General features: G+C 38.1%; 1 protein-coding gene across 2 annotated transcripts; it reads right to left on the reverse strand.

Moving 5' to 3' along the window:
- Positions 1-592: 592 nt before the first annotated feature.
- AFG2B (AFG2 AAA ATPase homolog B) lies at positions 593-9,361 on the reverse strand. Of its 2 annotated transcripts, none has more exons than XM_009681341.2 (8): positions 8,012-9,361; positions 7,046-7,231; positions 5,640-5,798; positions 4,763-4,972; positions 4,138-4,365; positions 3,132-3,266; positions 2,316-2,441; positions 593-1,622 (listed from the first exon to the last, which is right to left on the reverse strand). In XM_009681341.2, exons 1-8 carry the CDS (start codon positions 9,086-9,088, stop codon positions 1,470-1,472), a joined length of 2,274 nt encoding a protein of 757 aa, XP_009679636.1. In that variant the 5' UTR covers positions 9,089-9,361; the 3' UTR covers positions 593-1,469. The 2 variants fall into 2 exon arrangements, 1 of the variants encoding a protein (XP_009679636.1); XR_011143796.1 differs by having other exon boundaries at positions 995-1,622; positions 2,316-2,436; positions 8,012-9,342.
- Between the last annotated feature and the right edge of the window lie 4,871 nt (positions 9,362-14,232).

Here is a 14,232-nt window from a genome sequence, read left to right on the forward strand (position 1 = left end):
TGCTCCCTTGGCTTCACCGTGCTCCCTCACAGCAAAGGGAAGTGGCAGGGCACAGATTCGCTCTGTTGGTCCTCGCTGGGAGCAAGTACAGAAGGTTAGAAGTATCTCTGAAAGGACAGAGCTGGCACTGATTCAGTTTGAAACGTGTCAGCTGCCACCATCTGGCTGTCCTAACAACTTTCAGGGCTCGTAAGTCTAAAGCAATAATCTCCAACACTGGAGCAAAGAGGAGAGTTACCTTGAAGGTCGCCACACGCTCAACAGCACAGCTGCTAGGAAACTACCTCCGCCTATTTTTTTGGCACACTGAGGCAATGGAAATACATGGCACTGGCCCCCCCTGTTGCCAGTAACAGTAAAGCAGCAGGACAGTCCTTTAGGAAGTAGTGAACAGAGCTACCAAGTTGTAGGACAGACGTTTCCTAAGCTAGAACAGTTCATAACTGTTTTTGTCCTGTGTTGTCACGAACTGCCATGGAACCTCCCTTCTATAATCCGCTCTCATAGCGAACCTCGCTGCAGGGTCCCTGGCTGAGCAAAAGAAGTATTTGTTGATGGCTTTGTAACCTCAGGTGAAATACAAAACCTGGAGTTATCTTTGACAGTGAAATATTTATTGCATAAGCATTTTCATAGGGAAAAAGAAAACAGTTACAACTTCTTATCTCAGTAAGACATATATATATATAAATATATATATATGGAAGTTATATGTGTACCTCTGCCTTTTAAAAGACGGCCTACAAGAATACATGGAGAAAGAATAGTTGCGTGAGGGGGAAAAAAGTGCTGCAAAAACTTGTATTAAAAAAAAAAAACCTCTTCTACCCCAAAGAATAAGTTACTGGTGTACTCTGGATTGTTTCATTCAAAATGTGCTTAGTATTTGCTTGTTTGCACTGAATAAACGTTTGCACTAATAAACAGCAGCTGCTCTAGAATTATTCCCCCCCCATCAAACCCCCAAACTTACAGCAAAATATTAAGCACTGACAACTGTTTCATTAGAACTGTATTTTGGAATCTGCTTTCCAGCAAGAAAGCTTGCAGATATGCATATATTAAAAAAAAATACATATTTTATTACATGCAGCCAGAAACAATAGAGGACTTTTTCCTCATATTTCACATTCTGAACTTTTTTTTTCAAATTTTTAAATATTCAGTGTGCTTTGGAGACTTCACAACATGTTTTCAAATTAAATATTCTTATTCTTCCATGGTGTATACTGAGAACTAGGAAATCTACAGAACCACTTTGTTGTTCCACAGCGTTCTAAGCCTCCCCATTGCCAGTTTCATCAGATACAAAGACTGACATTTGCAGTATCCCTTTCCTGCCTTCTTAGTACAGTACTTACAATAAAATTTCACTTGTGATTTCAGTACTGAAGAATAAGTTAAAATCTTGTTTGCTTTGGCTCAATTTGCAATATATTTAAAAATATGTATGCTGCATCACTTTTGATTCAAGAGGTGAATTCTTGATTATAAAACTTTTCATAAAAATCCAAGTCTTTAATGTTTAAGGATGGTTTTACAGTCCTCAATGATTTTACAAAGTGCTCGTGTTTTACAGTAGTTGCTTCAAGTCCATTCTCTTGTAATGCCAACAGAGCAGCCTTTAAGGAAAAAAAGAAACAAACAACTGAGTGCTTACAGTACTTTTTAGTGCAACTAAAAGAGTTACAAGTATTTTAAAATATTGAAAAATATTTTGAAATGAAAATGAAACCAAGTTTTAGGTAAAATATCTGAAAACAGCACTGCATGATTTATGGTTATATATGAATATGTACACATCTAATAAGACTAGCATACCTTTTTTATTCACTTATTTGACTGGATTATACAAAGGATCCTCAATCCACATTTGTGGATTTTCTTCCTAGTCTCCTCTCTCAAATACTTATCGCAAACACTTATGGACTGCTCTCTCCCTCAATTTTTTTTCCTCTCTAGCCTTAATAATACATACTAATTTCAACTAAAAATGCTGTAATTGCTTGCGGTACACAGAATACAGTTTATCTAGATTTAAGCTTGGATTAGAAAGGGTTATATAAAATAAAGGACAGTACAGTTTGGTAACTTACTGGTGGGAGAAGTTAAGGAAGAAAGCCCTCATATTTATTTGGCTTTTTTATTTAAAGAATTAACTCATGTTCAGTTCTTTTCTTTTATTCATTCACTTTATGTTTTCACTACCACTTGTGAAAAAAATCTGTACTACAGATGACCTGCTAACATCCAAGATAAGCTGTAAAGGAAACCTTTCAGAAGTTATTTCATACATTGCCATGGATATTCCTTACCTCCTTGCAAAGATTTTCAATATCAGCTCCAGAGAAGAGGTCCGTTTGGAGTGCTAAGTCTTGTAATGACACATCAGTATCTAGTGGAATTTTTTGTGTGCAGATTTTCAAAATAGAAAGCCTTCCCTATGAGTTGGTGCATGTTATACAAGAAAGAAAGAAGAAACACACCAATAATTACTCCCACTCTAAGGCATTAGAAAACTTCAAATTAGAACAAAGGAAAAAGGAAAGAGAATACCAAAGTCAGAACTCTCTTGGTGGAGGAGTGAATAAAATGCTATTGAGATAATGCCTATTCTGCTGTTTATCTAATACGTTAGAAGTCTGTTGTTCACAGTAACTCATTACTTTATGAAACCATAATATTTTAGATTGAGATTTTCCATATTTGGTCTGATTAGGGTCAACTCTCTTTGAAAGCTCAGTACAAGCATACCACCTTTGGGAATAAGGCTCGTGAAAAATTTGAAGTAAGGAGAGACAACTTGCTCTGGTACCTCCTAAACTGTAGCTTGACTTTGCAAATACAGTTATTTAAACAGATTTTATACTATTACATATAACAAAGAGTTAACTACATAAATCAGTTAAAGTGATAAATATAAATAAATTAAATAAATAAATATTAAATATAGATATTTAAATTAGGCTTATTTTTCTTAAAAATCTTTATATACGTTAAATTCAGTGACTAATCTTCAGTGAATCATGCATCAATTGTTAAATACAGGATTATGCACCCTTTGCACTTAAAGTATGCCAGCAATTTGTATCTCTTCATTTAAAGCCATGTGTAGATTTGTAATACGTCACCTTCAGGTCTGGAGGTGGAATATAGATCATCTTGTCTAGCCTTCCAGGACGCAACAAGGCATCATCCAACATATCTGGTCTATTTGTTGCAGCAACTACCATGAAGTCGTCGTTCAAAGTTTCCTGAAACTCTAGCTAAGTAAAGAGATTATATGAACAAATTAGTGCAATATGGCTAAGAGATAAATATTTATCTAAAGACATTAGTTAACCATGGGGAGAAAGAAAATTGCATCTCCAAATGTAGGTATTTTGCTTTCATTACTTATGTTTTATTTTGCTTCAGGAAATAAAATGCCTTGGTGCAGGCCACACCAGAAGGAAGAAATATAGTTAATAGCCATCTTAACGATAATAATAAATACCGACTTTTCTTTGGCCATAGTCTTAACAATGATCTTTTATACACAGAAGATTAGTATCCTACAGTTCTACAATTGCTTTTTTTTTTTTGAAGTATCATTTTATGAAGACAAATTTAAATATGCAAAAGCTAAGTAGTAAATGTAAACAATTCACTGAAAAGTCCACCTGCAACTTTTTGTATAACTAAGTAACTGATGATAACTGTGCTGGTTTCATATTAAGTATGTACAAGAGAGTGTTGTAATTGCAGTAGGGGAAATGCTTATAGAGTAAGTTCAGGAAGGAACCTGCTTAATAGTAAAATGGCACAATTAGTCCAAAAATATTCCATTTATCTCAAGCAAGAGGATTTTTGTGACAAATGAACAACTAATAGCAAGGCTCATTAGCCTATCCGGGTGTTTTGTTCAAACAACCACCCCCCCCCCCCGGGGGGTTCATTAAGGAACTGCATACATAAAAATGGTTAACAGCCTAGATACGGCATGTTATAAAAACTAGAAATGACAGATTAGAACAGCATCTTAAATCTTTAAGCTTGATGATTTTAAGCTTAAAAAGCGTGAATGCCAACACCTAAAATTTTTAGAACAGCCAGACAACAGTTACTGTTCTTTATATATAAAAAAATGGAACATACCTTTCTCTCCTCATCACTTCGCTCCAGACATTCACCCTCAAGCTGCAGTTTGTTTCCTCTTCTTTCTGTGACTTTCAGTCCAATGCCATCCAACTCATTGAGAAGAACAGAAAGAACCCGCTCTGACACACCATGGCCAGTTTTGCAATGTGACCGAGATCCCAAGATTGAGTCTATCTCATCTAGGAATATTATTGCTGGAGTATTTGCTCTTGCTTGGCGAAAAACCTTTTTTGGATTCATAAAGTAAAGTGTTAATGCATATTCTATTATGTAAAGTGAAAGCACCTTATACACTGTATTTTAGCCTAATTACTTTAAAAATAGATTCATAGTATTTATAAAGAATCATGAGAACCAATCTGACTTAACATTTACTACAGGCAAACTCTGCTTAACTAAATTCTTATGCCGACTGAAAACAAAAGGGTAGAAAGACTTCAAGTTTAAAAGTGCTGTCACTTCAGAGCTAGAGTCTCAGTTTATATAAATATGAATCCATAACCTATTTCTGTTTAATGATCAGATGAGTTTTACCTATAGTGTTTTTCATAATAAACTTTAGACCTGACTATTATATCAGTCAGAAATAAACTATAGACTTTATACAATTTAAAAGCTGTACCTGAGACAAAATCTTCTCTGAATCCCCAATATAAGGTGAGAAAAGGTCAGCACCACTTACAGAGAGAAAGGAACAATGACAACTTGTGGCCACAGCTTTCACCAGAGTGGTTTTGGCACACCCTGATGGCCCATAAAGAAGAATACCCTTTGGATGAGACAGGCCCATCCTAGCAAAAGCCTGAGGAAACTTCATAGGCCACTCAACACTCTGTCAATACATAAAAAAAGAAGCATTCTCAGTAATGCAACTAGAGTTAGGATACAATCAATAAAACAGCTGACCGCAGTATTTTCTCCCCTTGATGCAAACATTAATTTGAAATCAACACAGACATACTAATTTAGTCCTCCTTTGGGGGGGGGGTGTATGTAAATACACATACATCTATATAAAATGTATATGTGCGTGTGCATATACACACACACACTTATACACATAAAGTAGTATCACTTATACACATAAAGTAGTATCAGACATAATATTGCCAGAGTAACCTCTCATTTCCTCTCAGTCTGAAACAGAACAAAAGACAATTCCTGAGAGATAATACCATCTGAGGCTACAAACTCAGGAATTTATATTGCTGTGTTTTTTTTCCTGCTACAGGAAAACACACTAGTTTTTCCTTGATACTATGTTTGCAGGTGAAACCCAGCTTAATGAAACTTATAGTGACAAGACAAAGACCACTGATAGGCTTCTTATTACAGTGCTTGTCATTCACTTTATGTATTCTAAAATAGTTTAGAATATACAATCTGTAAACATATAATTTGCAAGGAAAGGCATGTCCATAATAGAGAGCATACAGAATACTCCGGAGAAGATGGTTATTAGAAACTAGCTTTTAATTTAAATACGTTTTATACATTACCTGTTTTAATTTTAGTTTCACATCTTCAAGACCACCAATTTGCTCCCAGGTAACAGGTTTACACTCTGTTAGACCAATAGCACCTCGGAAAGAGGATGGCTGAATGTTTTTAAAAGCTGCGTGGAAGCCTGCCATGTTAATCACCATTTCAGCTGAATCCTGAAGAAAACCCACATACACCAAATAAGCAATACTTTATATAATCAATAAACGTATCATGTTCCATTAGTATGAAAAATACTCCACAAAAGGCCAAATACAACTGATAAAGAATCAAGCTTCTGCCCTAATAAGCTTATGTACTGTACACTTGAACACAAACATATAACACAAAGTAGAGCATATTCTCTTTAAGGCAAGGGTTTTTTTTAAATGTGAAAAAAATTAAAAGAAATTAGTGTTTTAGAGAAAACTGTACCTCATTTCAAACAGCATAAAGATGCAGTTATCTAAAACTACAGATTCACTGACAAAACTTAAGATGTATTTACAAAGGACCTTGCTATTTACCAGTCAAATAGGCCATCCGCTTGTTCCTTATTTCTGTTTGTCCGTCTACTTCTTTCTGGGATACCAGGATCAAATTATTTTAGCTACCTTTAATCTGTATGGTATCTGAAGGAGATAGAAGTTCTAGAAAGAAAACATTCCCTTCTTTCCACCCCTGAGTGAAGACAGAGGAGTCTGCCATCGCCTATAGATGCTCTGGCTCCACAGATTTTGCAGATACAGCTTTAAAATTTTTGCTCATCCACGTCACCTTCCACAGACAAAGCAGCACAGCAAACAATCCTCACAATTCTTGTAAAAGTCTCAATAAAGATGGAAAGAATATTAAGAAGCAGCAATTCCCACTGGACATAAGGCAGTTATAACTATATGCCTTGTGTCTGTAACTTCATGTTATATCTAGCCATGCAATCCAAAAGACAAGTTATAATCACTAGCAGTTATAAACATTTATTTTATTTATATATAAATATGTACATGTATATGTACACATGTATACATATATAACACTCTAAACTGTAATTTGCACAGTTATTGTTCAGAAGCAGAATTCTAAATTGCTGATATTTTCAAAAGAGAGCTTTGGTGGACTACTCCAGTTTAGTTTTCCTCAAAAAACAAATAAAAAATATCTCCTTTGCACACTCCTAAAAAGGAGGAGAGACTAAAACCTTTTGTAAAGCTTTTTACTCAGAAAGGACAGAACAGTCCCCTCAGGCGTGAGCTGAAAGTCACTAGCAAAACTGTATATTTACATTTATAACTTGCTTATTTTCAGTATTTTAATTTCTGAGTTCTTCAAGTTGCTGAGCATTTCAAGTAAAAGCAGAGCATTAATGGGAAAAAGGTGGTACATATTAATAATGACATCCTTCTTGATTAATTTGCAGCCTTACCTGAGAGCTCTGTAACACTGCCTGCATAGCAGCTTCTCTGCAGAGCGCTGTAAGGTCAGCTCCAACATACCCAGTTGTCATTTCTGCCAGTTTAACCAAATCAACATCTGCAGAAATTGGCATGCTAGATGTAAGCAACTGCAGGATGGATCCTCTCTGTGTAAGTGTTGGTGTCCCAATAATAACCTAAACCAAATATAATAAAAAAAAAAGTAAGTAGGCATTTTGCTATATTCCTCATTTTATAGACCTAGGCAAGCAACTTTCTCTCTATACTGCTTACTGAAGATTTATACTTCCTTATACTGTGATTAAATAATTTTACAAGAAACTAATTAGCAGTTCTCCAGCACTCTGACATAAAAAACTCTATACAAATGACAAATATTTAAAACACCTTTCATTTACACTTATTTTCCAAGTGGACAGTGTTTGTATAAACAGCTGTTAATATAACACCATCAGCCCCCAGTCTGTAAAGACATGTTTTAAGGTAACTTAAAAATAAGACTTAGCACTGAAATAATACTTGCCTTGCATCATAAGAGCTGAATTAGATGATGATTACATGCATTTAATAAAATGCACTAGGTAAAACAGAAGTCAGAAATAATAGTACCTTTAAGGATGATCCTGTGAATTTGTGCTTGTCTTGCTACAATTCTTAGTCCATAAACTCAAAGATATGAACACACAAAATAAAGTATTTCAATAACTGGAATAAGGAAGCAGATCTTTGAATCCAAAAGAAAAACAATTCGGTAAATGTTCATACATGAAAAAAAAACTTGGAAAAATGCCACCATAGAATACATTTCAACAATTAACAAACCCTCTAAAATGATACTTTTAACTGTGAACGCATTAATAACATTTAAGTAGCCCTTTTCCTCCAAAAGTATAATTATTTTGATTGTACCACCCTCCCCGTGCAAAGGAGGGTGTGAAAAAAACAGGTCTGCTCACCTCTCTGTCAAATCTGCCAGGTCTTCTCAGTGCAGGATCTAAGGCATCAGGCCTGTTTGTTGCTGCCATAACAACCATCTTATCCTTGCTACCTGTGCCATCCAATAATGTTAGCAATTGAGCAACAATACGATCTTCAGGAGCATTGTTTGAACTTCCTCTCTTTGGGCATAAAGAGTCAATTTCATCAATAAAGAGAATGGTTGGTCCTTCACAGGACATTTCTCTGCCCTTTTCAAAAACTTTTCGCAAGTTCTCTTCACTTTCTCCTGGTCTTGAACCATACAGGGCTGGGCCACCGATGCAAAACAGATAGGCACCCACTTCTTTTGCTACTGCCTTTACCAGAAGGGTTTTCCCTACACCTGGAGGGCCTACTAATAGCACTCCATTAGGGACAGAAAGTCCCAGCTTCTTAAAAGTTTTTGGAAAACGGAAAGGTAAGTCAACCATTTCTTTCAGAGACCTTCCCACACCATCTAGTCCTGCAACTGAAATTGTCGCAGTGTCTTCTGATAAATGCCTGTACCATTCTAAAGGAACAACCTCTTTAATTTTTATGCTTGTTTGGGGGGTTACTAGTCCAGCTTCATCTGTCAAAGGGTCTACAGAAAGTATTTCAATATACACCACGGGATTTTCAAGAGCTGGAGCAACTGTAACAGTGTAATGAAGCGAAACATAAATACTTCTTAGCAGTTCTTTGATTATCTCCTGCAACACCCCTCTGGAGGTAGACTTTTTCAGCGCAGAGTTCTTAAGGACTACTTTCACAGTCACTTTTTTTAAGTGATGATATGCCAAAAGCTTCAGCTGGCTGATGTCCAGCGTGAGATTTTTTAGCTCCTTTGCAGTTACGCCTGCCGTTTTGCACGTCAGGTCGACCTGCAGGTAACCGTCTGCCAAATCGTGCCTGGGCCAAGCCGTGCATAAGCAGCAACCGGTGGGCAGGGTGACCCGCAGCGGGGCCCCGATCCTGGCTCCCAGGAAGGAGAGGGCGGCAGGCCCTACCCTGCACCTCTGGGTGCCCTCATCGCCCGTATCCAGCGGGAGCAGCTTTAAGGGCGCGACCTCCATAGCAGGCGTCCGCGGCGCGCTCTGCGGGGACGGGCACGCAACCCTCCTAAGAGGGCCCCGTCCGGCTCACTACTCACCCCCCCCGCCTCGCCCTCCGCCAAGAGCCGGGCCCGCCGCGGCTCCGCGCGCGTAACGGCCCGGCCGGGCCGAGAGAGCGTCCGCTCCCTCCCTCCCTCCTCCGCAACGGCCCCGACGCGCGGACGGCCGCCAGCCGCGCGCCAGCACTCTCGCTGCGCCTCCTGCGCATGCGCTGCCCATGCGCTGCGCTAGAGCACGCGCACTGACCCAGGTCGCCCCGCCCAGCCGGCGCCGGCGCCGGCGCGCGCACTGGCGGGGGGGGCCGCGCGCCGTCGCCTCAGCGGCTGCTGACGCCTTTCACCTCCGTAGAGGTGTCCAACGGCTGCGGCCGTGAGGTGAATCCATCATAGTGACAGGCGGCCTAGCTTTAAGGCCACCTGCCCGCTTTTTATACCTTCCTCCCACTCCACGAAATGGAGTGATCTTCCTCTCGTTGTCACCCGCTTGTTCTCCACAGAGCCGGTCTTCACCAGGCTCGCGTGCTTGCTTCCGTTCGTCTCTTCTCAGCTCGGCCCCCTCATCGAGGTAGTGCTTCTTAAACGTGCTCCCCAGAGTTGAGCATCCTCCTTCCCGTGTCTCCTGTCAGTGTGTCCCTTGACTCGCTAGCACCTTGCTCATGAGCGGTTGGGGTTGGGGCAGCTGTAGCTGCCCGTTAAGAAAAGGAGTTGGGGAGCCACACAGTTATCTTGAGGAGCTGCTCATACAAGTAATCAGGACACAGAAATTTATTCAGCAATGGATAAATCTGTATTAGTGTGCTGCTCCGACAAATCCTTAATCAGTGTTTAGGAAAAGTTAATTTATAACTCTTTGGCCTACAGCCTTCTTAAATTATGCAGTAAATTATGCAGTACTTCTATAATTACCTTTCAGGCAATCTCTCAGCATTGTAGAATACAAGATAAAGTCATGATCTTCGAAATTTTAATGTGTGCATAATTTTATTCTTGTAAGGAGCTTCACTGTGATTGCACTTACACATGTACTTCATACATACAAACTTCATATGAGACCAGATACTTCCCGAAATTGGGATCTCAAATATAAGACACCAGTCAGAATCAATTACAAACACAGACAGAATGTGGCGGTCATGGTTTACAGCCTAAGTAAAAGCAGTCCAGTATGTATTATGAAGACCTCTGGAGGGGAAGCATAGGAAATTTTTTTCATGATATCCCGCTTTATCACTTTCCTTACTGGACCGAGGGCTGTAGCCAAAGTATTTTAGTAAGCCGTACAAACGGAATATGCAATGTGAAAAGAGCTCGTTTAGGACATCAGAAGTGAGCAGTGTGAAAAACAGTAAGCCTTCTTTTTTTGTCTTAATACATGCAAAAGGGCCTATGTTCTGTTTCTTTTCAGTTCCCGAACAAGTTCTCTCCTTTCAGTGTTTATTTTCAGTTCCTTTTTTCCTGGATGTCAACTTAATGATTTTTCACAGCATATTTTACTGCTGCGCGTTGTATGCAAACATTCATGTGGAATATACATACATATTCGGTATTTAGGATGGGACAGAGCGCTGAATGTAAAGGCAGAAGACTGTAAGGACCTTTCATTCCAAGAGGGAGAATGTATTTTCAAGCATATGTCTTTTAAACATATTCTCTTGTTTTTTTTCTTTTCCCTCAAAGATTCTCATACTTAAGCATAAGTGCTCTTGAGTGCGTACTCAGTTAAAGAAAACAACGTATTCTATTTAAAATGGCAGACTGTTTCAGAGAATTCTAAAGTGTAAGAGGTAGATTCTCTGCTTGGTGTTAAAAGGTTGTGCTTAGGAAAAAAAATAAAGAAAAGGGCCTATCTGAAACTGGGCTCTGTGGTCTATATTCGTATATAGTTGTGCTTTCTTGTAACATCTGGAAAATCTGTTTTCTGACAAGAGAGAAACATCTGCAAAACCTAGTCTTGAGTGACAAAGAATTCCAAATAACAATTAGAGTTGTTAACATTACCTGCCATTGGCTTTAGTGAGAGCAAGTTTAGGTCCTCTTACTGATTTTTTTTAATGATGGATGGGATGCTTTGCATGAATCCATTTTTTTCCATTTAAAATTTGTCTCCTCAGTACCGAGAAACACAAAATGTTTAAGTGATAAGAAAATATCCCCCCAACCTGATAAAACAATAATATCTAATTCATAGTACCTTTTCTTTCAGTATATCTTATGGAAGGGTATAACAGTGGAAAATACCCATATTTTTACATATAGGAAAAGTGGGAAACAATTTTGGGCTATTGTTGAAAATTACATGTACAAATCAAGTAATCAGAACATATCTCATCTTCTCCTCTTCACAGAAGACTGTTGTTGTTGTGGCTGAATTATCTAGCAAATAGATTCTGATGTTTTCAAGTTGTATTTCCGTTGATCTTGCCGTTTGATTTGATATTGTGTTGTAACAGTTTGTTTATATTTAGGTTCTGATCTTAGAATGACGTCTGTATGGGTAGCCCACCTTTTTTCCAAAATCTCTTTGAAGTTTTAGATTTGAATTAAGCAACAAATGTCCTACAGAATGTGGTTTACTGTCACTATGTATAATTGTAGCACCTGAAAAAGTTCTCAGACTCCAGAAAAATAAGCGAAGGAAAATAATTTTTGTGATACTATATGTATGCCTACGTAAAAAAGAAAAAAAAAGGTAGGTGGCATCTGAAAGGCTTGGATGTAGTACTTAGAAATGTCTTAGGTGGCTAGTGGAGCAAAGGCTTGGTATAGACATTCAGACAGAATTTTGTGAGGGAATGAGGACTGGCAAAGTTCAGGCCAGCTGTGCAACAGAAGAGTCTGAGAGCAAGAAGTAAGGGAGTAGTGGAATGGAACAGAGAGAAATTTTTTCTAGTTTTGCATCATTTTCTTTTAAGAATTCTGTCTGAGTTACCTCTGCCTCCCTGAACTTTAAACAACTTTGAATTACAATTAAAAAGATCATTAAGTTAAGACTACTGGGAATTTGCAAACTTGAGGTTCTACATTTGTCTTTTTTCTTTTTTCTTTTTTCTTTACATACATACCTGTAATGGAAATCTGATATTATCTATTAATAACATTAGCTATTATGGCCCACTGTTTTATAAGAAAATATGTTTCTAAAATGTTCACATCTGAAGGTAAGTTCTATTGAACTTCTATGACCCTAATGCTTGTTTGCAGGTGAGTGTTTCAGCAGGGGGATGGTCCAACTTTATTATTTTTTCAGCTATTAACAGGGGCAAGCTGGTCTACTTCTGGACAGAATTGTACAAATACAACTAGAAAGTAGCTGAGCAACAGTCTCTAATCCTTCCTGCCTTCTGTAATCATAGTTCCATGATTTGCATAAACTGTCAGAGGGGATTCCACCCTTTATAGGTCTCAATGTCTAATCCCTGTCCTGCCTTTTATTAAGAAAAGCCTGAATATCGCAAAGAAGATGAGCTTGTTTGGTATAGAACTAATTTGTTTTGGTGAATTAGTTACTGGCTGTACCAAATCTTGATCTCATGCATTGCACAGCCATGCGAATACTTACGGCAGTGCAAAGAATGGCTTGAAATAGCGAGCTGGAAGAGGAGGTAAGGCTGTGACCTCTTTTGGTCACAGCTCCACCTTGTGTCAGCTTACATTGATTGTGAAATTATTGATGATGGCTGAGGAGAAAAGCAGTACAAAACCACTAGCCTACTCAGCAGGTAGCTACCAGTAATAATCTCTGAATTCTTCCTGTTTCACGACAACACAAGGTGTTCCCATTAAGTTCCAATTTATGAAACATGCTAGTTTTCCACAAGAAATATTTAATTTGACTCTGCTAATGCACGCTGTTAGTATTTCTAGTTTTATTTTAGTAATCTGTTAGTTAATGTTACTATGTTTAAAAAAATGTATACCAATAACGTATTTGATGTGCAGCATAAAAACGATGATATTGTTGCTTGATGTGCGTGTCTCAGGCAGTGAGTTTTAACTTCAACGCTGTCATTTTTAACTAGAATATATGGTCATGGTACTGAATATTTTACTTTGAGACACTGATATTTCCATTGGTTTTAGTATAATGAGGTAGAGCCCGAAAGTCATTATTAGAACTTCCTGGAAGTGAGCAGGATTGCCTGTGTGGAGCAACCTGTAGGATCAAGACCTTATTTTTATATTTTTCTGGAAAGCAGATTACTGAATGCTCTGCTTTAGAATTAATATCTTCTAATAGTCGCCCCTGAAACATTTACGGACCCCCAAATTAATAGTGATGAACTGACAAAAAGATATTCAGCCAAGAATCTAGTTTAAACTGTCAAAAGAGAGAAATGTTCTAAACAGTTTTCTTATCATTCAGTAGATGGCAGCTGATCTTCAAGAATGGCTGTATTTCTCCTTGCAGATCTATCAATTTCAGGGGAGTAGTCATCAGTTCTTGGAGAAATCAAATATAATACAGCATTGTCTTCACTCCTTTTTGAGAGATGGTTTCTAAAATCAAACTGAACAACCAACACAGTGAGTGTTCAGATCATTTTCAGCTTCATTACCATTTCTGTTCTTTTGTGTTGGGTTTGTTGCTGTATATTGCTGGAGAAGAATATTCCTTTATTCTTTGCTTTCATACTTGGTAGGCCAGGTTTACTTCTTTTTAAGGAGAACATACAATTCTATAAGAAAATTCCAAAGAGGAGGAATAGCATTGCTATTTTTCATTTGGATGTAGCTGTTGATTTTAGGTAGAATAAAATATTGTTCATCATTCTGAATTTGTTATAATTCACAAATTAAAATAACCATGTCTTCTTATGATAATTCTCTCCATCCAAAGTAAACAAGATAAGTAGCTGATTATTTTATAAGCTTTATAGCTTATTTATGGCCAAGAAGGCCAATGGTATCCTGGGGTGCATTAGGCAGAGTGTTGCCAGCAGGTCGAGGGAGGTGATCCTGCCCCTCTACTCAGCCTTGGTGAGGCCACACCTGGAGTACTGTGTCCAGTTCTGAGCTCCCCAGCGCAAGAGAGACATGGAGCTCCTGGAGCGAGTCCAACGAACGGCTACTAAAATGATTAAGGGACTGGAGCATCTCTCCTATGAG

Source organism: Struthio camelus, chromosome 12 (assembly GCF_040807025.1).
Source record: "Struthio camelus isolate bStrCam1 chromosome 12, bStrCam1.hap1, whole genome shotgun sequence".
Taxonomy (NCBI): domain Eukaryota; kingdom Metazoa; phylum Chordata; class Aves; order Struthioniformes; family Struthionidae; genus Struthio; species Struthio camelus.